The sequence below is a fragment of the Electrona antarctica genome, assembly GCF_951216825.1.
Source record: "Electrona antarctica genome assembly, chromosome: 12".
NCBI classification, from domain to species: Eukaryota; Metazoa; Chordata; class Actinopteri; order Myctophiformes; family Myctophidae; genus Electrona; species Electrona antarctica.
In genome coordinates, this window is record NC_136793.1 from 49,654,949 (window position 1) to 49,679,269 (window position 24,321).

A 24,321-nucleotide genomic window follows, 5' to 3' on the forward strand; every position below is an offset into this window, starting at 1 on the left:
TCTGCCGAATCTCTCGTCTCTGTAATAAAATGTATGACCAGCATTTTGTTCAAATTCAGTTGTGCTGCATATAGTTTGTGTGTGATTCCTCCTCAAGTGTGCCATGTTGTTATGCGTCTGCAGGCCTGATCCGACTGTGTACCGGTGGTGCGTCGGCAGCATACCGTGTTGACAACGTTGTAGCGTTGCATTGGCGCGCGCGGACACGCATGGAATAAACAAACACAAACTGTTACTGGGACGTTTATTCAAAAAAGTAGGGAGAATCAAGAAGGCATGAAAGGAAAAGAAAAAAGTGTTTTAGACATCATTTACAGTCGAACTTCAAAACGATATTGTTAAACATTGACAGTTATACACAATCCATTTACACAACCTGTACATCAAACATTGTTTTTTCTTTTTTTTTTTTTCTGTAACATCTTGCAAATTAATTTCGAAATAACTTAAATAGGTTTCTATGTAAAAAGTGCAAATCTTTATGCATGGGATGACGTCAGTAAGACCATGGCGATACAAGGACGACGCGGCGAGACGTGTTCTCGGCGTGTTGCTCGTCACTCCTTGCAAGGCATCAGAAAGCAGATTTCTTTAAGCACATGGTGTGAATTTGTAATCTTTTAAGAGGAGAACGTATGATATGCCAACAATACACATAATATGCCAAAAGCTTTGTTAAATACTTTGTACACCAAACCGTTTAGCCGATAACAATGATATAGCTCAGTCATAGCATATTGGCAATGCATTACTTTTCTTGTCAATAGTACATATAACGCATATCATTTTTATCATAAGCTCATATTCCAAGAATAGCTCACACGGGGGGGGGGGGGGGGGGGTATAATACGTTTATATAATGTATAATTACGATGCCTCGCAAACACCCCTTCCGTAGCAAAACGTTCATACATAGTTGCGAGGCGTTGTTGCGCACCAAAAAATAAAAAAATAGCAGTTCTACAAGCTCGCAATGTTGTTGCACGATCAACACCACAACGGGCCCTTGAACAGAGGATCCGAGGCTTCGTACAAACATATCAGACGACGCGTTTCATGGCCGCCACAATGCTTTTCCAATGGAAGTCACGTGGTTTGACCAAACAGTTCTGTGTGCGATGGGGGAGGGGGGGGGGCAATCAAACACAAGTGTTTGGCGCAACCACGTGACTTCCATTGGAGAAGCATCGGGGCGGCCACGAAACACAGGCAGAGCACAGCACAGTTGTTCTTTGTGTGTGTGTACGAAGCCTGAGAGACAGACGGGGGGGCCCTGTTTTCGTCAGTGCGTTACCTATACCCCCCCCCCCCCCCCCCCCTTACCTACACCCCTCCCGCGTCTTTTTCACCTAGCCGATCTACATCGACACGTTGTGAGCTTGTAGATTGGCTATTTGAACTATTTAAAAACGTTTTTTATTATTATATATATATATATATATATATATATATATATATATATATATATATATATATTAAAAAAAAGGCAAAGAAGTGGTAAGGTACTGGCGAAAATAGGGCCCAGAGTAAGAGTGTGTGTGTGTGTGTGGGGGGGGTCTTCAGTTCCTGTGGTCCTTCCCCCTCAGTTAGGCATGCATGTCTGCATGTATGTATGTCTGCACACCCCCCGGAATCAAATGAAAAAGCAATGACCCTTATGGTGTTCTGCGATTACGCACCACAGAGTCAAAAACAAACACGCATGTAGACATAAAAAAAAAAGAGAAAGGCATAATTACTCCTCAGTGAGTGGTGCACTGTCGTAGTGTTATCATCAAAAGAAAATCACAGAGCTGCTTTATTTTTATTTTTATAGAGTATGACAGGGAAATGGTGGGCAGTATAGCAGTAGTAGTACATGGATTACACAGGCTTTGGTTGACAGACTGAAGGGGGGGGGGGGGGGGGGGGGGGGGAGGGGGGTGAAGAAGAGGAGATTCCTCATAGTTACACCCGATTTATATTTGGTTGTGCTGCGCTGGGGTGTTTTGCGCACCACAAATCGCAGATCTACAAGCTCACACAATGTGTCGTGCGGTCACATGTTGTGAGCTGGTAGATCTGCTCATTTTGGGTGCACGGCGCGGGGCCTGCAACCAAGTATAAAATCACCCCTTTACAAGACCGGAGAATAAACTGTAAAAAAAAGGGGGGGGGGGGGGGGGGGGGGGGGGTGGTAAGGCTGATAATGTATATTGTCTACAAGCAAGAGGGGGGTTAAAATAATCCAGGCGTGCTTTTGGGCCATACGTGCGTCTGTCTCAAGTACATGCAAGCCAATGCAAAGAAAGAGAGAGAGAGACGAAACTGACACGTCATCATCATCATCACAAGGGGGGAGATTATTATACAGCATATTTCAGTTATGATCCACCAGTCACCATGTATTCTACTGGACTAGAGAATGGAATTCTGTGATGTCAATAAAAATGAAATCTGTTATTTTATTTTAGGCATTTACAATAAAATGGGAGAATAGCAAAAACAAAACAAACAAACAAACAAAAACACCACAAAATCCTAGTGTGTGTGTGTGTGTGTGTGTGTGTGTGTGTGTGTGTGTGTGTGTGTGTGTGTGGAGCGCATGCATGCGTGTGCGCATAACTACGACTTTTGCTCTGCGCCTGCAGCGGACTGAGCTGCACTCTCTGGTTTAAGGATCTGGTAGGTGATGAGGTACTCTGGGTAGGCCTGGAGAGAAAACCACAACAAATATGGCATTTCTAGCAAGAATAGAAAGAAAACAAGTGCATCTGATGGATCATCATCATCATCATAATAATAATAATATCTCTAGTATAAGATGGACTTAACCCATTTAGCCTTGAGGCCGATTCTAAAAAAATAATAATAATAAAAAATAAAAAAAAAGGGCTTCTAAATCGTGACCGTTTTGTGAAAAACCTTATGTATCTATGTCAGTGTTTCTCAAGGCCCCAGTGAGGCTATCCAACGTTGAGGCGCTCGGCCCTAGTGGTAAGAGCGGGGACTGCAGGTGGACCCGTGGAGTTATGACGAGGAAACCCCGTGCAGCTGGGGTTTAACATTGAGCGCCCGTTTGCACTTCCGCATTTTGGACACCAAATTTGGTGTCCAAATTCAGTCTCTATCCTTCTTTATACTCTTTGGTGTTTCTCAATCTATTTCATGTCAAGGACCCCAAAAAAATATATATGTAATTGGCCCGCCGACCCCCACCTGAAAATATGTAGTTTCCAGGGACAGATTTGAGTTAAAAACGTTCGCTCTGAAAGAATACATATTCAAAGATTTGCGCCACATTTTCACGATTTCGAAGATTCTTGGGTAGTCACGTGAATAGTCGACAACCACCACAGAGGCAAGGCAGACACTGAACTGCTTCAGTGTCCAGCAGTATTATAAAACCCCAATTTACAATTTATCGGTATATTTAATGTTTGATGAAGCAATAAAAATGCTTCATAAAAACAATGTTGGTGTTAAGAAGGATATAGAGGCCGGAATAAGTCACTTGTGTGGAGCCGTTGAGGTTGAATGGAGAGTCTGTTTACTGGGTCGAGGGAGCATGGCTTATACCGCTACATGCCAGTGTTGTTTTTGTCGACTAAAACTATGACAAAAAAAATGTTTGTCGACTACCTTCTTTCACTGACGAAAACTAAATAGAAACTAAATGAAAAACTAAGCTACGACGACTGAAACTAAGTCTAAATATATTGACAATTTCATCAAAAATAAAAACTAAACTAATTCGTTTTAACTAATAGTTAAAAGGACCACTTCACCACTTTTCAACCTATCTTCATATAATAGGTCCTCACTAATAATCATGATAAAAATGGCACGATTTCTTTTCCTACTCAAGGCCAAGCTACACCACGCTTTTCTCGCGCGTTTACCCTAAACGCGCGGCCCGCGCGTGCGTTTTTTAAAATAGGACTGGACCTAAATTCAACGCACGCGTTTATGGTAAACGCACGCGTTTCGTGCGCGAAAAGCCTGGTGTAGCCCGGCCGTCAGTCTGTGTCTCATAGGAGGGCTGTGGGCAGTATTAGAAACCGTCCTCCAGTGACATCATCATTAGGCAGATTTTTTTTTTTTTAAACAAGATTTTTTTATTAAAAATGTTTAGATTTTCATTATCGTGAGAACGATGGCTTCCATTTTCGCATTGCAACTTTTCAGGACTAGAAAGCCTGCAGTTTCTATTAGCTTGTATTCCCCATCAATGATGTCACGTGGAAGACGGTTTCTGAACTGCCCACAGCCCCTCCTATGAGACACAGACCGAGTAGAAAAAAATTGCGCCGTTTTTTCCTGATTATCAGTGAGGACCTATTATATGAAGATAGGTTGAAAAGTGGTGAAGTGGTCCTTTAGCCTACGGCCATTGGAGCGCATAACCCAATCCAAAGAAAACCCCAAAAAAAGAAGCCGAGTTCTGTCTCACCTGCTCTCCCCGATAGATGACGTACTCTGCATAGGCCAGGCCGTTAACACTGGGCCGCCCGATCACAGAGTGGTGACCCGGGGGAGCGTGAGCCATCTTCATGGCACTGAACTGGAGGAAGGACTTCCCCAGGGTCACTCTGCAGAACAGCATCTGCCTGAAAGAGAGAGAGAACAAGACCAGACGTCCGTCAGACGTTATTATGTATCCCACCGCAGTTCTAGGAAAGCCCCGCTGTGATTGGCCAGTAGTCGTTGTGATTGACAGTTCTCGTTTTTGCGACCAGTCATTAGTCTTACAACTACAACACATCTCAAACCCTCACCCTAAACCTAACCTCCCACGGGGCAGCACACCTAAACCTAACCTTAACCCATGTCTAACCAATGACTAATCTAAACTAAGTATGCACCCCCCTAAACCTAACCCGAACCCCCTAAACCCCCCTAAACCTAAAACGATACCTTCCCGGGAGCCAATCAGACACATGGTGAGGCGGGTCTACCCTAGAACGTTGGTGGGATTCATAATCACGCGTCCGTCAGGTAGGGCAGTGGTTCTCAAACCAACGACCCCCAAATTGACACTCATTAGCCCGCAGACCCCCCCCCCCCCCCCCCCCCCCATTTGAAAATATATGCCAAGGACCATAAGAGAAGATGTTTACGGCTCCAGCAGTGATTTTTCAACCATTTTCATTTCAAGGACCCTCAGTTTGACATGCATTAGGCTACGGAACGAACCCCCATTTAACCCATTCTGACCTGAGATCAGATTCTAAAAATGTCTTCTACATCCCGACAGTTTTTGAAAAAGCTATGTTTCTATGCCAGTGGTTCTTCGATTTTTCAAAAATAGCAGACCTACAAGCTCATAGCGCGCCACTCGGTGGCGCGCTACGAGCTTGTAGATCTGCTATTTTTCAATAGCTAAAGCATAACATCATGCTAACACCAAAAGGGGTTCCCGCCCAAAATGGGTTAACACTCCCCATCGCCCAGGACGAAGTTCTTTGTCCTTTCTATTAGTAACGCCCGACGCCCAGGACGAAGTAGTGTCCAAAAGACGAAGATTATTGATATGAGAACGGATCGCATGGCTCCATAGCCTGGGAGCGCCTGTTGGGCGATCCTCGGTGACGCGCAAGAGTGAGACGTCATCGGAAAAACTCCCTCCCCTGTTTAGCTGATGAAAACGAAAATCTTAAACCGCTCATAACTCGCGATCTAAATCATCCCGTCTAATTATGAAAAAAGATCCTGTGTTAGACGGCGCTCCGCGGTCCAGTCGCTAGTCGCGATAGATTTATTCTTGTCTCCCGTTGTTGTCAATCGACTCTAGAGTGGTGTGGTTATTGTTAGCTGCTACACACACACATCAACAACTTCCTCCGGTCCGTCCGGAAAAGGGGTCTGTGTTTATAAATCGAATGGGCGCTATAATGTAATGGATTAAATAACCCCGGGCAATTAAAGTGTTAATGACATTGCTATGTCTGGGATAGTATGTATATCGTAAAGTCAATGTACAAATGGTAACATTTGTGCACTCTGAGTTACAGACCCATAAGGGGCCATTTGGTTCCCAACTATCATTTAGCTGGGGACCCCCTGGAACTCCCTCAAGGACCCCTAAGGGGTCCCCGGAACCCACTTTGAGGACCACAGAGGTAGGGAATCCGAGAGAGGGATTAGAGAGTCTGTGGGCCCTTTTAACCCATTTTGGGCGGGAACCCCTTTTGGTGTTAGCATTGTGTTATGCTTTAGCTATTGAAAAATAGCAGATCTACAAGCTCGTAGCACGCTACAAGCTTGTAGGTCTGCTATTTTTGAAAAATCGAAGAACGACTGACATAGAAACATAGCTTTTTCAGAAAACTGTCAGGATGTAGAAGACATTTTTAGAATCTGATCTCAGGTCAAAATGTGTTAAAACCGTGCCTTGCTAGTTACATGGTGCTAGTCACCACCACAACCAATCTGTACTTCACGCTCAAAGGATGACAATTTAGGCATTTAGCAGACGCGGTAATACATCAAATATAAGGTCAAATGCACAGAAATAGTCATCTAGGATTCTAAGTAAACCAATAACCTATCATCAGTCTAACAGTAGGATATCTGTACACAACCTATATACTGTACACTGACAAATCTAATGCCTGGTAATAAATGATAAACATGCTTGTATAGAACTTCTCAAAAGCAGCGTTATACTTTCAGCGCTACAATTTGCTTCACACAAGAACTATAAAACAAACGCACATGTAGACATGGCACAGGACACAATTCATCGCTGCGAGGGTTGAAAAGAATAAAGCCGTTTCAGCCGCCTGTGGCCATCATCATAGTCTAATCATAGTCTATACTCTATATGTTAATGCGAGCTGCGAACTCCTAAACTTTTGCTCTCACATTCATACAGCAATGAGACCTGTTGTGGGGCATTTGTATTGTGCTAGGGAAAGGACATAGCGACATGTTTGAGCAGCAGTGGCAGTAAAAGCTTTTAACAAATTTAGACCAGAGGCCGATTCTAAAAAAAAAACTATGCTTCTTTTTCCTGGTTCTCAAACATTTTCATGTCAAGGAGCCCCACAATTGTATATGCATTTGGCCGCCGACACCCATCTCAAAATAGTTTTTTTTGCTAGGGACCTCCCAGAAGAATTAATAATGTTCGGCCACAGCTCACCTGTGGCATACGTAGCAGGAGCGGTCTTTGTGGGCGGGGCAGCCGGTGCCTCCTCCGATGCCATAAACATACTGGTTGCTCTTGGAAGAGTTCTCGGCAAAGTAGATGCCCGCTCCGAACATGCCCCCGATGTAGGCATGCCGCTCGTCGAAGCCTTTGTGGATGATGGCGTTTATGAACGGAGAGCCTTGGAAGAGGACACATGGCCACAGTTAGGAGCTGCACGATTCAGTTAGTGAGTTATGTTTTGATTATTCAAAAATTCATCATCCACCAATTGGGTATTGCGATATCATGACATGATGTCCTCGGAAATGCTAATTAACTTAAAAGGTGTATTCAGTGATATCACTTAATTCAAACATCACTTTTTGTTTTGTTGTGATAATCCTCCCTACTATAGAGAGCGCTGACCATATAAGGAGTTCCTCCCTGTCCCCAGTTAACACCTTGGAGGCGCAAGACGGAGATCACCGTCAAGTTCAAGTGCACGGTCAGTTGCCAGAGACGGCGATTGATTAATCTCCGTCAATTTGGGCTATGAAAACTGATCGCATCGCTCTACAGCCTAGGAGCGCTTGTTGCACAATCCTCGGTGTTGCACAACAGTGACACGTCATTGAAAATGTTCCCTGCCTGTTTAGCTGACGACAACGGAAATCTTAAAACATTCATAACCCGCGATCTAAATCATCCCGTCTAATTATGAAAACAGATCCTGTGTTTGACGGCCCTCTGCTGTCCAGTCGCTAGTCGCGATTAATTTATTCTAACCACCGCCGGTAAAAGTGGTCCGGGCGCTATAAACAATGGGCACATTTTATTAATGGATTAAATAGGCCCGGGCCCTCAAGGTGTTACCGTGTTTACCGTGGAAGAGCATTCTCTCATTGTGGTGGTTGTGGTTCTCGTCTGCGATCTCCTTCTGCCGATGTGTGTATCGCTCCCTCAGCTTCTTGTTCACCACCTTCTGGATCTGTGGGACAGCAACGTAACAAATTACACCTTTGCGGAAGAGCCCAGTGCTGTATCTGTAGGGGGAAAGAAAGTATTAATAATAATAAATGGGTCGTAAGTGAGCCTGCTCGAGCACTTTTATACATGCCACTGAGCATGGTATGATCAGGGTTTCCTGCACAATGTTATTGGCATGGCGCCGCGCCATGCTTGAATTAAATCGCGCCATGCTTAGCTGCAAAAAAAAAGAAAAAAGGGGGGGAGTTTTTTTTAGGGGGGCTAGTGAATCATGGTGTGTGTGATATGAAATGTCTCCCCCATTGCCTCCCCAGTGTCTGCCCAGTGCCTCCCCATTGCCTGCCCAGTGCCTCCCCATTGCCTCCCCAGTGCCTCCCCAGTGTCTGCCCAGTGCCTCCCCAGTGCCTCCCCAGTGCCTCCCCAGTGTCTCCCCAGTGCCTCCCCAGTGCCTCCCCAGTGTCTCCCCAGTGCCTCCCCAGTGTCTCCCCAGTGCCTCCCCAGTGTCTCCCCAGTGTCTCCCCAGTGCCTCCCCAGTGCCTCCCCAGTGTCTCCCCAGTGTCTGCCCAGTGCCTCCCCAGTGTCTCCCCAGTGTCTCCCCAGTGCCTCCCCAGTGTCTCCCCAGTGCCTGCCCAGTGCCTCCCCAGTGCCTCCCCAGTGCCTCCCCAGTGTCTCCCCAGTGCCTCCCCAGTGTCTCCCCAGTGCCTCCCCAGTGTCTCCCCAGTGCCTCCCCAGTGTCTCCCCAGTGTCTCCCCAGTGTCTGCCCAGTGCCTCCCCAGTGCCTCCCCAGTGTCTCCCCAGTGTCTGCCCAGTGCCTCCCCAGTGTCTCCCCAGTGTCTCCCCAGTGCCTCCCCAGTGTCTCCCCAGTGCCTGCCCAGTGCCTCCCCAGTGCCTCCCCAGTGCCTCCCCAGTGTCTCCCCAGTGCCTCCCCAGTGCCTCCCCAGTGTCTCCCCAGTGCCTCCCCAGTGTCTCCCCAGTGCCTCCCCAGTGTCTCCCCAGTGTCTCCCCAGTGTCTGCCCAGTGCCTCCCCAGTGCCTCTCCAGTGTCTCCCCAGTGTCTGCCCAGTGCCTCCCCAGTGTCTCCCCAGTGCCTCCCCAGTGTCTCCCCAGTGCCTCCCCAGTGCCTCCCCAGTGTCTCCCCAGTGCCTCCCCAGTGCCTCTCCAGTGTCTCCCCAGTGTCTGCCCAGTGCCTCCCCAGTGTCTCCCCAGTGCCTCCCCAGTGTCTGCCCAGTGCCTGCCCAGTGTCTCCCCAGTGTCTCCCCAGTGCCTCCCCAGTGTCTCCCCAGTGCCTCCCCAGTGTCTCCCCAGTGCCTCCCCAGTGTCTGCCCAGTGCCTGCCCAGTGTCTTCCCAGTGCCTCCCCAGTGTCTCCCCAGTGCCTCCCCAGTGCCTCCCCAGTGTCTGCCCAGTGCCTCCCCAGTGTCTGACTAAAACTTAAAAAAATCTAAATTGGCTGTCAAAATCAACACTGGCTGGTTGGTTCAGACCTTAATGATGTTGTATCTGCTGAACACGCCCCCCGCGTTGCCTCCGTCCCGGTGCTCGCGGATGGTGCTCTGCATCTGGGGAACGAAAGCCAAACATGGTTTAAAACCCATTCAGACCTGACATCGAAATAAAAAAAAGAAGTCTTCTGAAAGGATATATATTCAAAGATTTGTGCCGCATTTTTACGATTTTTCAAAAATAGCAGACCTACAAGCTCGTAGCGCGCCACTCGGTGGCGCGCTATAATCTTGTAGATCTGCTATTTTACAAATAGCTAAAGTATAACATAATGCTTAGTTAAAACACCAAAAGGGGTTCCCGTCCAGAATGGGTTAAAACCCATTCAGACGATTCAGAGGACGATTCTACAAATGTCTTCTAAATCCTGACAGTTTTCTTGAAAATGTTTCTATGTCAGTCGTTCTCCAACATTCTCATGTCAAGGACCCCAAACATTATATGTATTTGGCCTCCGGCCCCCATATATTGTTCCAGGGGACCCCTTTCAATAGCTAAAGTACACCATAATGCTTAAAACACCAAAAGGGGTTCCCGTTTTGAATCATGAATTTGGGAAAAATGTGGCTGGCAAATCACTCTTAATTCATCGTAAAAATATACTTGGCAGGTTAAATGGTTAAACAGGTGTATATTATGGTGAGTGAGAGAGTGAGTGAGTGAGTGAGTGAGTGAGTGTGTGTGTGTGTGGTGACCAAGGTCATAAAATACCAACCCCTTCTACACAACATCTCAGAGCTGGGCTATAGGTGCAGACTATTTGTCTTTATATTTGGCAGCCTATAGGGCAGGGGTCGGCAACTGAGATTGTCCTCGGGCCAATATTATTCCCAGACATTCCATCGCGGGCCGGCCGTCTGGCGCGTGCGCGCGCGCAGCGCGCGTGCGCCCGTGAAGGCGCGAAAAATTTCGGGTCTAATTCGGGTCTAATTCGGTCTAATTCGGGTCTAATTCGGGTCTATTTGACCAATATAAATCAACTTTTTTCTTTTTTTTTTGCTGGAAAAATATGGTGCTGACACGACGTTATGCTGCTTTCACACGGGCAGATGCAAAGCTACACTAGTACACCTAGTCACAGAACAGTGTCGTCGTTAAGCAGCAGGAGGATCCCACTGGCAGCACCTGTCCGTTTATCATTAGCACAACCACGAACGTCCAACACATATACAATGAATTACTCACCTAATGCTGCCTGCAGGTTCCATGTTTAATTCCAGCGGTGTGTAACCTACATTGTCTAAGTGACAGTTTTCATATTGTAAATATGGTCGCTAACGTGGGACTTTAAAAAAAAAAAAAAAAAAAAAAAAATCTCAAAATTATCTCACGGGCCAGATATTATTTCTGGGGGGCCAATTTTGGCCCGCGGGCCGCCTGTTGCCGACCCCTGCTATAGGGCATACGCACAGACTGGTTGTTAGAGGGTTCCAACAACTTGGGATGCCCAAAAAGGAGGCAAAAAGGCTGGCAAAGTATTGTGGTGTCTCTGCTATGATTGGCAGCCGTCATATATGGCGGAGACGCCGTCACTTATACCCATAGAGTACTGAGTACTGTTACTTATACCCATAGAGTACTGAGTGACATGCCTGTTGTTGTATCACGAACACACATGCCATGACTTTGCAGATGTAACTTGAATGCACCTATAATATTTGTGTCCTTGTTTGCATATCCTTTGTGTGGACATAAATAAATGGTTAAAATGCGTCCCGATTGTGATCCATTAACCCATTTTGGGGCGGGAACCCATTTTGGCGTTTTAAACATTGTTATAATTTAGCTATTGAAAAATAGCAGATCTACAAGCTCATAGCGTGCCACCGAGTGGCGCGCTACGAGCTTGTAGGTCTGCTATTTTTGGGGGAAAAAATGTGGCGCAAATCTTTGAATATAATCTTTCAGAGTCATTGTTTTAAACTCAAATCTTTGCTTCTGGGGGGGGGGTCCCTGGAACAACATATATTTTCAGATGGGGGTCGACGGCGGTCAATTACATATATTTTTGGGGGTCCTTGACATGAAAATGTTTGAGAACCGCTGACATAGAAACATGGGGTTTTTCAGAAAACTGGTAGGATTTAGTAGACATTTTGTAGAATCGAGCTCAGGTCTAAATGGGTTAAAAGAAGCTCACAGAGAGACTTAACCCCTTTTGGTGTTAGCATTATGTTATGCTTTAGCTATTGAAAAATAGCAGATCTACAAGCTCATAGCGCGCCACCGAGTGGCGCCCTACGAGCTTGTAGGTCTGCTATTTTTGAAAAAATCGAAGAACGACTAAAGGTGGCCTTACACTAGCCGATAATCGGGCATTTTTGAAGCTCGGGGGGTGTCCGACTCAATCGGGCACCCCCCGCGCGCGATCGGGATCGGCCCGAGCAACATCAAGAATGTTTGATATTTGCTCGGCCCCGCTCCGATTATCCTGTAGTGTATGGTGCTGTCAGATTTCAAATGCCCGATTATCGGCTAGTGTAAGGCCACCTTGACATAGAAACATAGCTTTTTCAGAAAACTGTCGGGATGTAGAAGACATTTTGTAGAATCTGATTTTAGGTCAAAATGGGTTAATTCAACTAACCTCCTCTTCAACAGATTGGCACTCCTTATCGTCAGTGGCAAGGTCGATAAGAATTGTGCCCTGACTGGCACAGTGGAATGTCAGGTATGGGTTGGCACCTGAGGGAGGGGAAAACACAGGTATATTCAACAAATGGTGGATTTGTGGTTAACACCTTAGAAGCCCGGAACTATTTAATCCATTTCATCCAGGGTGCCCATCATTTGAAGCGCACAGACCACTTTTACCGGCGCACCGGAAGCTGGTATGCATGTCTGTGTAGCAGCTAACAATAGCCACACCACTCTAGAGTCGATGGACAACAACGGGAGGTTGCGACTAGCGACTGGACCGCTGAGCGCCGTCTAACACAGGATCTTTTTTTCAGAATTAGATGGGATGATTTAGATCGGGAGTTATGATCGTTTTAAGATTTTCGTTTTCGTCAGCTAAACAGGCAGGGGAGATTTTCGATGACGTGTCACTTTTTGACACGTCATCGGATCGGGCAACAAGCGCTCCAAGGCTCTAGAGCGATGCAAACGGTTTTGTTTTCATTAATCTCCATCTTGTTTATCAATCTCCGGCTTGGGCACTTGACCGTGACCTTGAACTTGGACGGAGAACTCCGGCTTGGACATCCAAGGTGTTAATAAGTTAACAATAAAAGAAAGCAAAGTGAAATCGTGAAAATGGGCACAAATATTATTTCACAGCGAACATCTTTAACTCAAATCTTTGCCTCTGGTGGTCACTGGAACAAAATATTTTGAGATGGAGGTCGGCAGCCGAATGCGTGTCATTAAATAGTTTGAGAACCACTGATATGCAAAAATAGGTTTTTCAGAAAACCGTCAGGATTTAGAAGACTTTGTTTTTTTTAAAGAATCGGGGTCCTCGGGTCGTAATGGATTACAAGAGGTCAATAGGCCTATCTCACAGCCCGTTTTTCACGCCCACTTCCGGTAAATAGTGGTGACTTTAACATGGGCATTTACACGTTTTTTTCTCTGGAGAATCTAAGTACATTTTCTAATGTAAAAATGTGACAGACCAATATTATTATGAAGCAAACAAGATGGTAAATCAGGTCGAGCAGATAGAACAAACCTTACCTTGAGAAAACAAAAGTTGTAGACTTCTTAAATAACCTCTTTTAACATGTAGCGTCTATGGAGTGACGTCACGCTATCACCACTAACCCCGAAAGGGGGCGTATTTAGGGGGGCGGGGAAATTCTGTGAGATAGGCTTATCTCTGATGATAATGTGTGACGGCAACAAGGTTGACAGGTCCAGTGTTGTTTTTGTCGACTAAAACTAAGACTACCTTTTTTCACTGACGAAAACTAAATGGAAACTAAATGAAAACTAAGCTATGATGACTAAAACTAAATGTATTGACAATTTCGTCAACAGATCAAAACTAGACTAAAATGTTAGGAATGGACTAGTGGACAAGAGATCCAGTATAAGTCCTTTTACACTCGGTTACATGCTGAAAATAGCCGATCTACAAGCTCACAACGTGTCGCGCTGCGACGCGTTGTGAGCTTGTAGATCGGCTATTTTCAGCAAGTGTAAAAGCACTCATTACGACAACATCAATGCCCGCCAAAACACATTTTAGTCGACTAAAATCAACTGTAGATTTAGTCTACTAAAATCTTGTGACATTTAGGTGACTAAAACTAAAGACCAACACTAAAACATTCCAGGTGACTAGAATGTGACTAAAACTAAATGAAAACTATTCATTAGACTATGACTAAAACAACGATTCGCTGCCAAAAACAACACTGTTGTATATATATATATGGGGGCGTTCTTCACCTTGTTGACCGCCCAGCAGTCTCTCGACGCCCTTGATGAGTTTGTGCCGGTGGCCGTAGGCGTTGATCCCGATCTCCTTGAGCTCCTCGTGGCCCATGTCCACCAGCACGTCCAGGGTGATCTGGAATAGGACGCAGTTTTAGTCGACGGCAGCAGCAGTTGATTTCGTCGACTAGAAACCGAGACGAAGAACGTTTCCGTCGACCACCTTTTTTTCCTCCACGGACGAAACTGAATGAAAACTAAGCTACGATGACTAAAGCTAAGACTATATATACTGACAATTTCGTCAACAGATAAAAACTAGCGCGACACGTTGTGGGCTTGTAGATCGGCTATTTTCAGCAAGTGAAAAAAAACACTGCCAAAATACATTTTGTTCGACAAAAGCAACTGTAGATTTGGTCGACTAAAATCTTATGATATTTAGTCGACTAAAACTAGACTAAACACTCAAACATTCCAGGTGACGAAATTGTGACTAGAACTAAATGAAAACTATTCAAGAGACTATGACTAAAACTAAAATTTGCTGCCAAAAACAAGACAGATGGACAGAGTATAGTTAACAGGAATTGGAGAGGGGGGGGGGGATCTAAAATGCTATTTAACAAAAACTGTATTGTAATTTAATATTCATTCACTGTTGACTTTCTTATACTAGTGCGATGCCCGTCAGAATTAAGCAATATTACACGAGAGGGTGTTTTTTTTTTTTATATATATAATTTTTATCCCACGATTTTGTAACCCATTTTTCACCCCTGTGTCAATTATCTAATGTGATCCTGGGCTCTACACACCCTCTGCCAACCTAGTCCCCATATATGGGGGACATGGGGAGAGCAACGGACTTGAACTCATGCTTCCTGAGACGGTGTGGTTTAACGTGATTATTGCCACGACAGTGATGCGGTTGGTGCAGTTGGTTTTCGGACCTGTTCCCGCTCAAAGATGTCCCTGAGGTGCTCCAGGCCCAGACTCTTCAGGAACTGACTGATGTTCATGTCCAGCATCGCCACTAGAACAACAAACATGGCACAACAAGTGTTAAAAGATACCATTACATCAGTACCAGGACACCAAACCTTAACCAACACCAAGGATCACTTCAATAATGAGCAAGGGGTTAAAAAAATAAAACAATCACACCTAAACGTTTAGGGTTGTTCACAATTATTACATAATCGTCTAATCGCGGGATTGCGGGAACCCCCTTTTGGTGTTTTAAGCATTATGTTATGCTTTAGCTTAGCCATTGAAAAATAGCAGATCTACAAGCTCACAGCGCGGTAACGAATGCCGCGCTGAGCTTGTAGGTCTGCTATTTTTGAAAAATCGTGAAAAATGTGGCGCAAATCTTTGAATATAATATTCTTTCAGAGCGAACGTTTTTGAACTCAAATCTTTGTTTCTGGGAAGTCCCTCGGACTACATATTTTGAGATTGGGGTCCGAGGGGCCAATTTAAATGACATATAATTCTGGGGCTCCTTGACCTGAAATAGTTTGTGAGAACCACCGACATGGAAACCTACTGTAGGTTTTTCCAGAAAACTGTCAGGATTAACTAAGTACTTTTACTTAAGTACTGTACTCAAGTACAATTTTGAGGTATTTGTACTTTACTTGAGTATTTCCAATTTCCAGTACTTTTACTTCTACTCCACTACATCGGAGCCAAAATTTTTACTTTTACTCCACTACAATTATTTGAAAACTTTAGTTACTAGTTACTTTGGAGATTTTCATTTTGATTAGAAAACATACATTAACCACTTCAACCCTATACATTTCGGCATTTGAAAACAGCCGATCTACAAGCTCACAATGCAACGCGACGCATTGTGAGCTTGTAGATCGGCTCTTTTCAATAGATTTTCTAAACATTTTGAACTTGTGAAATGGGACATTCTGCGAGAATGAGTACTTTTACTTTTAGTACTTTAGTACATTTTGATGCCGATACTTTTGTACTTTTACTCAAGTACATTTTCAATTCCGTACTTTTACTTGTAACAAAGTAGTTCTAAATTGCAGCATTGGTACTTTTACTCAAGTAAAACAATTGAGTACTTTTTCCACCACTGCCGCATTTGTAGAATCTTCTCTCAGGTCTAAATGGGTTAATAATAATAATAATAATAATACCAAAAAACACACGTACTCATCCCTTCCTTGAGGTCGGTTCCCGTGGCTCCGTCCGCGACCCCGGAGGAGGCCCCGGCGCCGGCCCCGCCCCCGGCGGCGGCCAGCTCGTTGAGCGGCCCCGACAGGTTGTCTATGCTGCTGGCGGCCGACAGGCAGGAGGGCGTGGAGGCCGGGGAGATGACCGACGCCGCGCTGACCACCGTGGCCTGGGGCTTGAAGCAGCTGGGCAGGGCGTCGGGGGGCATGGCGTCCATCAGCAGGGCACGGATGTCGTCGGCCTATTCGATTGATTTTTGATTGATTATTTATTTTCGTGTCCTGCACACAATGCGCCCAACCCTCATGGGTTTACTAGACACCATTTCACAATTGCATTTACAGCATGTTTACATTACATAATTCATTACATTTACAGCATGTTTACATTACATAATTCATTATAATTTACAGCATGTTTACATTACATAATTCAGTGCATTACAACTCAGATTTATACAGAGTACTCTGTCTTCTTTCCCAAGCTTGACAAATAAAATGTGCCAGAGCAAATGTCCCTTTTGGCAAAACATATCTCCATTTTTACATAGTAATTTAACCCATTTTGGGCGGTAACCCCATTTGGTGTTAGCATTATGTTATGCTTTAGCTATTGAAAAATAGCAGATCTACAAGCTCATAGCGCGCCACCGAGTGGCGCGCTACGAGCTTGTAGGTCTGCTATTTTTGAAAAATCGAAATACCACTGACATAGAAACATAGCTTTTTCAGATTTTTTTAAGAATCTGATCGCAGGTCAAATTGGGTTAAATCTAGGAAATCCCCACAGATAGAAGACATCTTATTAACCAAAATATCCCTCGTGTCATCATACTTAAGAGCACCAGGGGTGGGCAACTGTAAAGTTGGGAGACAGGGGGCCCACCATATTTCCACCCTCACTCCAGAGCAGTGTTGTCTTTGGCAGCACATTTTAGATTTTTAGCCGTAGTGTCTCTTGAATATTAAGTTTTTTAATATTAATATTTAAGTTTCGGTCACATTTTAGTCACCCGGAATGTTTTAGTGTTTAGTCTAGTTTTAGTCGACTAAATATCCTAAGATTTTAGTCGACTAAGTCTACAGTTGATTTAGTCGAACAAAATGTATTTAGGCGGGCCTTGATGCCGTCGTAATTTTTTTTCACTTGCTGAAAATAGCCGATCTACAAGCCCACAACGCGTCGCAGTGGGCTTGTAGATCGGCTATTTTCACTAATTGTAAAATGACTCATACTGGATCTCTTGTCCACTAGTCCCTTCCTAACATTTTAGTCTAGTTTTTTTAAGTGTTGACGAAATTGTCAGTATATTTAGTCCTAGTTTTAGTCATCATAGCTTAGTTTTCATTTCGTTTTCGTCAGTGAAAAAAAGGTAGTCGACGAACATTTTTCGTCTTAGTTTTAGTCGACGAAAACAACACTGCTCCAGAGGGCCACATTGCATATACTGCAAAAAATAGCTGATCTACAAGCTCAAAACGCTTCACACTGCGACGCGTTGTGCGCTTGTAGATCGGCTATTTTCAGCATTACGACGGCATCAAAGCCCGCCAAAACACATGTCCGACTAAATCAACCGTAGATTTAGTCCACTAAAAATCTTGTGCCATTCAGCCGACTAAAACTAGACTAACACTAAAACATTCCAGGTGACAATTATTTTTGACTAAAACTAAATTAAATCTATTCAAGAGACTAATGACTTAACCCATTTTGGGCGGGAACCCCTTTTGGTGTTAGCATTATGTTATGCTTTAGCTATTGAAAAATAGCAGATCTACAAGCTCATAGCGCGCCACCGAGTGGCGCGCTATGAGCTTGTAGGTCTGATATTTTTGAAAAATCGAAGAACCACTGACATAGAAACATAGCTTTTTCAGAAAACCGTCAGGATGTAGAAGACATTTTTAGAATCTGATCTCAGGTCAAAATGGGTTAAAACTAAAAATAAATAAAAAATTGCTGCCAAAACAACAACAACAACACCGTGGGTGGTGGCGTGCCAGCGGGCCTTACCGTGGCGAGGTCCAGGGCCGTCTGGCCTTCCTGGTTCTTCATGGTGGGGTCGGCGCCGTGCGCCAGCAGCAGGGCACACAGCTGGGTGCGACCCTTCTGCGCCGCCTCGTGGAGCGGCGTGAACGCCCACTTGTCCGTGGCGTTCACACACGTGTTGTACTTGATCAGCAGAGCTGCGATGTCCACGTGCTGCAGGGGAGAGAGAGAGAGAGAGAGAGAGAGAGATGGACGGAGGAAATATTAACAGAAACGAACGGAATGGGCACTTCCCCCCACAAAAAATAAAGTGGTGCTCAAAGCCGCTTCAGGACGGTTAGTTCGTTCGTTCGTACATTGCGGTGAGGTGACGCGGCGAACAGTCGACGCCCGCGCGTCCTCAGTCACTTTCCCACGTTCACACACCAACGGTGGTGAGCTAGCCACCGACCGACTCATTGGAGGAGGCAATGTGGGGTTTTAGTGTCTTGGGCCAAGGACACTTTGACATTTGGACAGGAGGAGCCGGGATTCGAACAACCGACCCACGGATCATTGGACCATTGGTCTGGGCCAAAAACTGCCCCTCAATGTCGTTTCTGAGATACAGGGCTTTGAATGCAGGGCTTAGAATGGAAGTGGATGCGCGCGCATTTTCAAAATGGCCGCGGCCACTGTCCTACTTTGATGTTGTTGCGTTAGCTTTCGGTGGCTAACGATACAAATCGGATCAAAACATGGATTAAAGAATGTAAAGCCTGGAACACGAGAGCTGTGCAAAAAGCTTGAATTATCCTCTTTCTACCTGCAAAGTGTTTGTGTCATAAAAGTCCACTGTAGACTTGTTATGAGCTACTTCCCGTCAAGAAATTCCTTGCAGGTGAAGTATTGGAGTTTGGAAGCACTCGTTTTAAGTTAAAGCAACCTCCTGCATTATGTACAAATTCAAAACACCTGGTACGCATCATGGACTGTTGAGTGATATACAACGAGCACTCCCAAACTCTTGACACTTAGGAAAAAAAAATAACCTGCACAGAATTTCTTGACAGGAAGTAGCTCATAACATGTCTACGGTGGATTTTTATGAAACAAAAACTTACTTTACAGATTGAGGATAATTCAAGCTTTAATTCAAGCTTTCCGTACAGCTGCAATGTTGGCGAGTTTGACGTTGTTTAATACAATCAGATAGGACTTTTCTGTTTGGGTGAATGGGCTGTCTATGGGAAGTTGCGCTTAGTTAGCACCTTGCTGGCAAGATGGGCGAGGTCTGAATATCGTCAATAGGAGGCTGCGCTGTGCAGACAGAGGGATGTAACATAGTGCGACTGACCCCATAGGAGGCTGACACCATAGGAGGCTGCGCTGTGCAGACAGAGGGATGTAACGTAGTGCGACTGACCCCATAGGAGGCTGCGCTGTGCAGACAGAGGTATGTAACATAGTGAGACTGACCCCATAGGAGGCTGCGCTGTGCAGACAGAGGTATGTAACATAGTGCGACTGACCCCATAGGAGGCTGCGCTGTGCAGACAGAGGTATGTAACATAGTGAGACTGACCCCATAGGAGGCTGCGCTGTGCAGACAGAGGTATGTAACATAGTGAGACTGACCCCATAGGAGGCTGCGCTGTGCAGACAGAGGTATGTAACATAGTGAGACTGACCCCATAGGAGGCTGCGCTGTGCAGACAGAGGTATGTAACATAGTGAGACTGACCCCATAGGAGGCTGCGCTGTGCAGACAGAGGTATGTAACATAGTGCGACTGACCCCATAGGAGGCTGCGCTGTGCAGACAGAGGGATGTAACATAGTGCGACTGACCCCATAGGAGGCTGCGCTGTGCAGACAGAGGTATGTAACATAGTGAGACTGACCCCATAGGAGGCTGCGTTGTGCAGACAGAGGGATGTAACATAGTGCGACTGACCCCATAGGAGGCTGCGTTGTGCAGACAGAGGGATGTAACATAGTGCGACTGACCCCATAGGAGGCTGCGCTGTGCAGACAGAGGGATGTAACATAGTGCGACTGACCCCATAGGAGGCTGCGCTGTGCAGACAGAGGGATGTAACATAGTGCGACTGACCCCATAGGAGGCTGCGCTGTGCAGACAGAGGGATGTAACATAGTGCGACTGACCCCATAGGAGGCTGCGCTGTGCAGACAGAGGTATGTAACATAGTGCGACTGACCCCATAGGAGGCTGCGCTGTGCAGACAGAGGGATGTAACAGTGCGACTGACCCCATAGGAGGCTGCGTTGTGCAGACAGAGGGATGTAACATAGTGCGACTGACCCCATAGGAGGCTGCGCTGTGCAGACAGAGGGATGTAACATAGTGCGACTGACCCCATAGGAGGCTGCGCTGTGCAGACAGAGGGATGTAACATAGTGCGACTGACCCCATAGGAGGCTGCGCTGTGCAGACAGAGGTATGTAACATAGTGCGACTGACCCCATAGGAGGCTGCGCTGTGCAGACAGAGGGATGTAACATAGTGAGACTGACCCCATAGGAGGCTGCGCTGTGCAGACAGAGGTATGTAACATAGTGCGACTGACCCCATAGGAGGCTGCGCTGTGCAGACAGAGGGATGTAACATAGTGCGACTGACCCCATAGGAGGCTGCGCTGTGCAGACAGAGGTATGTAACATAGTGAGACTGACCCCATAGGAGGCTGCGTTGTGCAGACAGAGGTATGTAACATAGTGCGACTGACCCCATAGGAGGCTGCGCTGTGCAGACAGAGGGATGTAACATAGTGCGACTGACCCCATAGGAGGCTGCGCTGTGCAGACAGAGGTATGTAACATAGTGAGACTGACCCCATAGGAGGCTGCGCTGTGCAGACAGAGGTATGTAACATAGTGCGACTGACCCCATAGGAGGCTGCGTTGTGCAGACAGAGGTATGTAACATAGTGCGACTGACCCCATAGGAGGCTGCGCTGTGCAGACAGAGGGATGTAACATAGTGCGACTGACCCCATAGGAGGCTGCGCTGTGCAGACAGAGGTATGTAACATAGTGCGACTGACCCCATAGGAGGCTGCGCTGTGCAGACAGAGGGATGTAACGTAGTGCGACTGACCCCATAGGAGGCTGCGCTGTGCAGACAGAGGTATGTAACATAGTGCGACTGACCCCATAGGAGGCTGCGCTGTGCAGACAGAGGGATGTAACATAGTGCGACTGACCCCATAGGAGGCTGCGTTGTGCAGAGGGATGAGGCCTCCTTTGTCCTGGGCGTTGACATCCGCCCCATGCTCCAGCAGGTACTCGGCCACCTCCAGGTTGTTGTAGCCAGCTAGAGACGACCAGAACAGAGAACACATTTTCACTGGGGCTGTCGTCATCGTCGTCTATTCATTATTTGAGGTAATCACAATCATTTTGGCATAATCGTCATAATGGTCAATTTGTATTTATTATTTTAACCCGTTTAGATCGGAGGCCGATTATATAAAAAAAAAAAAGTCTTCTAAATCTGAAAAACCTATGTTTCTGTGTCAGTGGTGCTTAACCTTTTTCATGTCAAGGACCCCCAGAATGATCTGTATTTGGCTGCGGGGCCCCCCATCTGAAAATGGGGGGGGGGGAATACAAAAAATATGTAGTTCCAAATAAAAGGGTGGGCAGAGATTTTTGATATGAACAGAGGCAGGGGATAGGGGATGTTTCGGGTGGGATCTGATCACAGGCCAGACAGAGATCTTAACTGTCCACTACCCCTTTTCTACAAATCTACTGTGCGTATGTCATGAGGAACAAGCATCGGTTAACCCATTCTGGTCGGGAACCCGTTTTGGTGTTTTAACTAAGCATTACGTTATACTTTAGCTATTGAAAAATAGCAGATCTACAAGCTCATAGCACGCCAGCGAGTGGCGCGCTACGAGCTTGTAGGTCTGCTATTTTTGAAAAATTGTGAAAATGCGGCACAAATCTTTGAATATATATTATATATTCTTTCAGAAGACTTTCTTTATTTCGACGTCAGGCCTAAACCCGTTTTGGTGTTTTAACTAAGCATTACGTTATACTTTAGCTATTGAAAAATAGCAGATCTACAAGCTCATAGCGCGCCACCGAGTGGCGCGGTACGAGCTTGTAGGTCTGCTATTTTTGAAAGAAATGCGGAACAAATCTTTGAATATATATTATATATTCTTTCAGAAGACTTTTTATTTATTTCGACGTCAGGACTAAATGCTTTAATATACCTGCTAGGTGCAGCGGTGTGGAGTTGAATGGTTTAATATACCTGCTAGGTGCAGCGGCGTGGAGTTGTGTGGTTTAATATACCTGCTAGGTGCAGCGGTGTGGAGTTGAATGGTTTAATATACCTGCTAGGTGCAGCGGTGTGGAGTTGAATGGTTTAATATACCTGCTAGGTGCAGCGGTGTGGAGTTGAATGGTTTAATATACCTGCTAGGTGCAGCGGTGTGGAGTTGAGTGGTTTAATATACCTGCTAGGTGCAGCGGTGTGGAGTTGAATGGTTTAATATACCTGCTAGGTGCAGCGGCGTGGAGTTGTGTGGTTTAATATACCTGCTAGGTGCAGCGGTGTGGAGTTGAATGGTTTAATATACCTGCTAGGTGCAGCGGTGTGGAGTTGAATGGTTTAATATACCTGCTAGGTGCAGCGGTGTGGAGTTGTGTGGTTTAATATACCTGCTAGGTGCAGCGGTGTGGAGTTGAATGGTTTAATATACCTGCTAGGTGCAGCGGTGTGGAGTTGTGTGGTTTAATATACCTGCTAGGTGCAGCGGTGTGGAGTTGTGTGGTTTAATATACCTGCTAGGTGCAGCGGTGTGGAGTTGAATGCTTTAATATACCTGCTAGGTGCAGCGGTGTGGAGTTGCGCCCCTGGGTGTCTCGGCAGTTGATGTTCTCGGGGGAGCAGAGCTTCTGGACGCGGGCCAGGCAGCCCTTCTTGGCAGCGTCCAGCAGAGCAGCGTCGCCTCTCAGCAGGTCCTGGATGTCCGTGTCGCCGTCCTTCACCATGTCCAGGGGCATGTTCCCATCGCGGTTCTTCTTAGTGGGGTCCGCTCCGTGCTGTGGAATGAGAACACACACACACACACACACACACACACACACACACACACACACACACACACACACACACACAAACAACTCATAGTTAACACTCCGAACGCCCGTGGTTATTTAATCCATTGTAGCCAAAACACTCGATCGACAACAACGGGAGGTATGATTAAATCCACCGCGACTAGCGACGGGACCGCGGTGGGCCGTCTAAGACATGATCTTTTCTTAGAATTAGACGTTATGATTTAGATCAAGGGTTATCAACGTTTTAAGATTGTCGGTCTCGTCGGCAAAAAACGGGGGAGGGGGGGGGGGGGGTCATTTTCGATGACGTCCCACTGTTGCGCAACATCGAGTGTTGCGTAACAGGCGGCTCCCAGGCTGTGGAGCGATGCGATCCGTTTTGATATCAATAACCTCCGTCTTTTTGATCAAACTGTGAATAGAAGACGGGACCCTTTTCCGCCGGGGTTGAACTTGGTTCGGTTCTTTTTTCCCCTCCATTTTTTCCTCTCCACCGAAAATTAATTTGTTCAGACCCATGAAAGTTGGTTTTGAAAAAAAAAAAAAAAAAAAGGCCACCGGTTCCGTGAAAGCAAGGGCCTTTCTCGGCCCCACCTCTCTCCCTGTGTTTTAGGATCCAAGATGGCCGCAGCACCAGGAGGGGGTGGCCTTACTGGGCTGCGTTCACAAATTCAAGACACCTGTCTTGCGTTTGTCTTGTGTCTGTGTTTAATGGCCACTCCAATGCATTTCCAATGGAAGCCCATATGGTTTGACCAAACATCAAAGATGTGTTCAGACACAAGTGAGGTGTCAGACACAAGGCAAGTGTCTTGAACGCAGCCCAGTAAGGTCATATGTCGACCCCGCCCGCTCACCTCTGCCCCACCCCCTCCTGGTGCTGCGGCCATCTTGGATCCTAAAACACAGGGAGAGAGGTGGGGCCGAGAAAGGCCCTTATTGGCTCCAAGAATCTAGAACGCAAAGTTCTTTCGGCGGAATAGGGGCCACAGTAACTCGGAAGGGAAATCAATCCAGTTTTCTGTCCATCTTCAATTTTTTTTTAGCAGAACCTAA

The 24,321-nt window shown here is 46.0% G+C and overlaps 1 protein-coding gene across 4 annotated transcripts in view; it reads right to left on the bottom strand.

Annotated features, from left to right (window-relative positions):
• Positions 1-227: 227 nt before the first annotated feature.
• Positions 228-24,321, bottom strand: part of LOC306934681 (poly [ADP-ribose] polymerase tankyrase-2-like) — a 58,982-nt gene continuing 34,888 nt past the window's right edge. For all 4 annotated transcript variants that reach the window (XM_079517356.1, XM_079517358.1, XM_079517357.1 and 1 more), the window contains 12 exons: positions 23,025-23,244; positions 21,384-21,493; positions 18,203-18,391; positions 16,166-16,427; positions 14,938-15,020; positions 14,000-14,120; positions 12,189-12,286; positions 9,583-9,657; positions 7,997-8,102; positions 7,127-7,313; positions 4,433-4,589; positions 228-2,691 (listed from right to left, as the gene is read on the bottom strand). In XM_079517356.1, the coding sequence (XP_079373482.1) occupies positions 2,605-2,691; positions 4,433-4,589; positions 7,127-7,313; positions 7,997-8,102; positions 9,583-9,657; positions 12,189-12,286; positions 14,000-14,120; positions 14,938-15,020; positions 16,166-16,427; positions 18,203-18,391; positions 21,384-21,493; positions 23,025-23,244 (1,695 nt within the window). In that variant the 3' untranslated portion in view covers positions 228-2,604. The remainder of the gene's footprint in view (positions 2,692-4,432; positions 4,590-7,126; positions 7,314-7,996; positions 8,103-9,582; positions 9,658-12,188; positions 12,287-13,999; positions 14,121-14,937; positions 15,021-16,165; positions 16,428-18,202; positions 18,392-21,383; positions 21,494-23,024; positions 23,245-24,321) is intronic.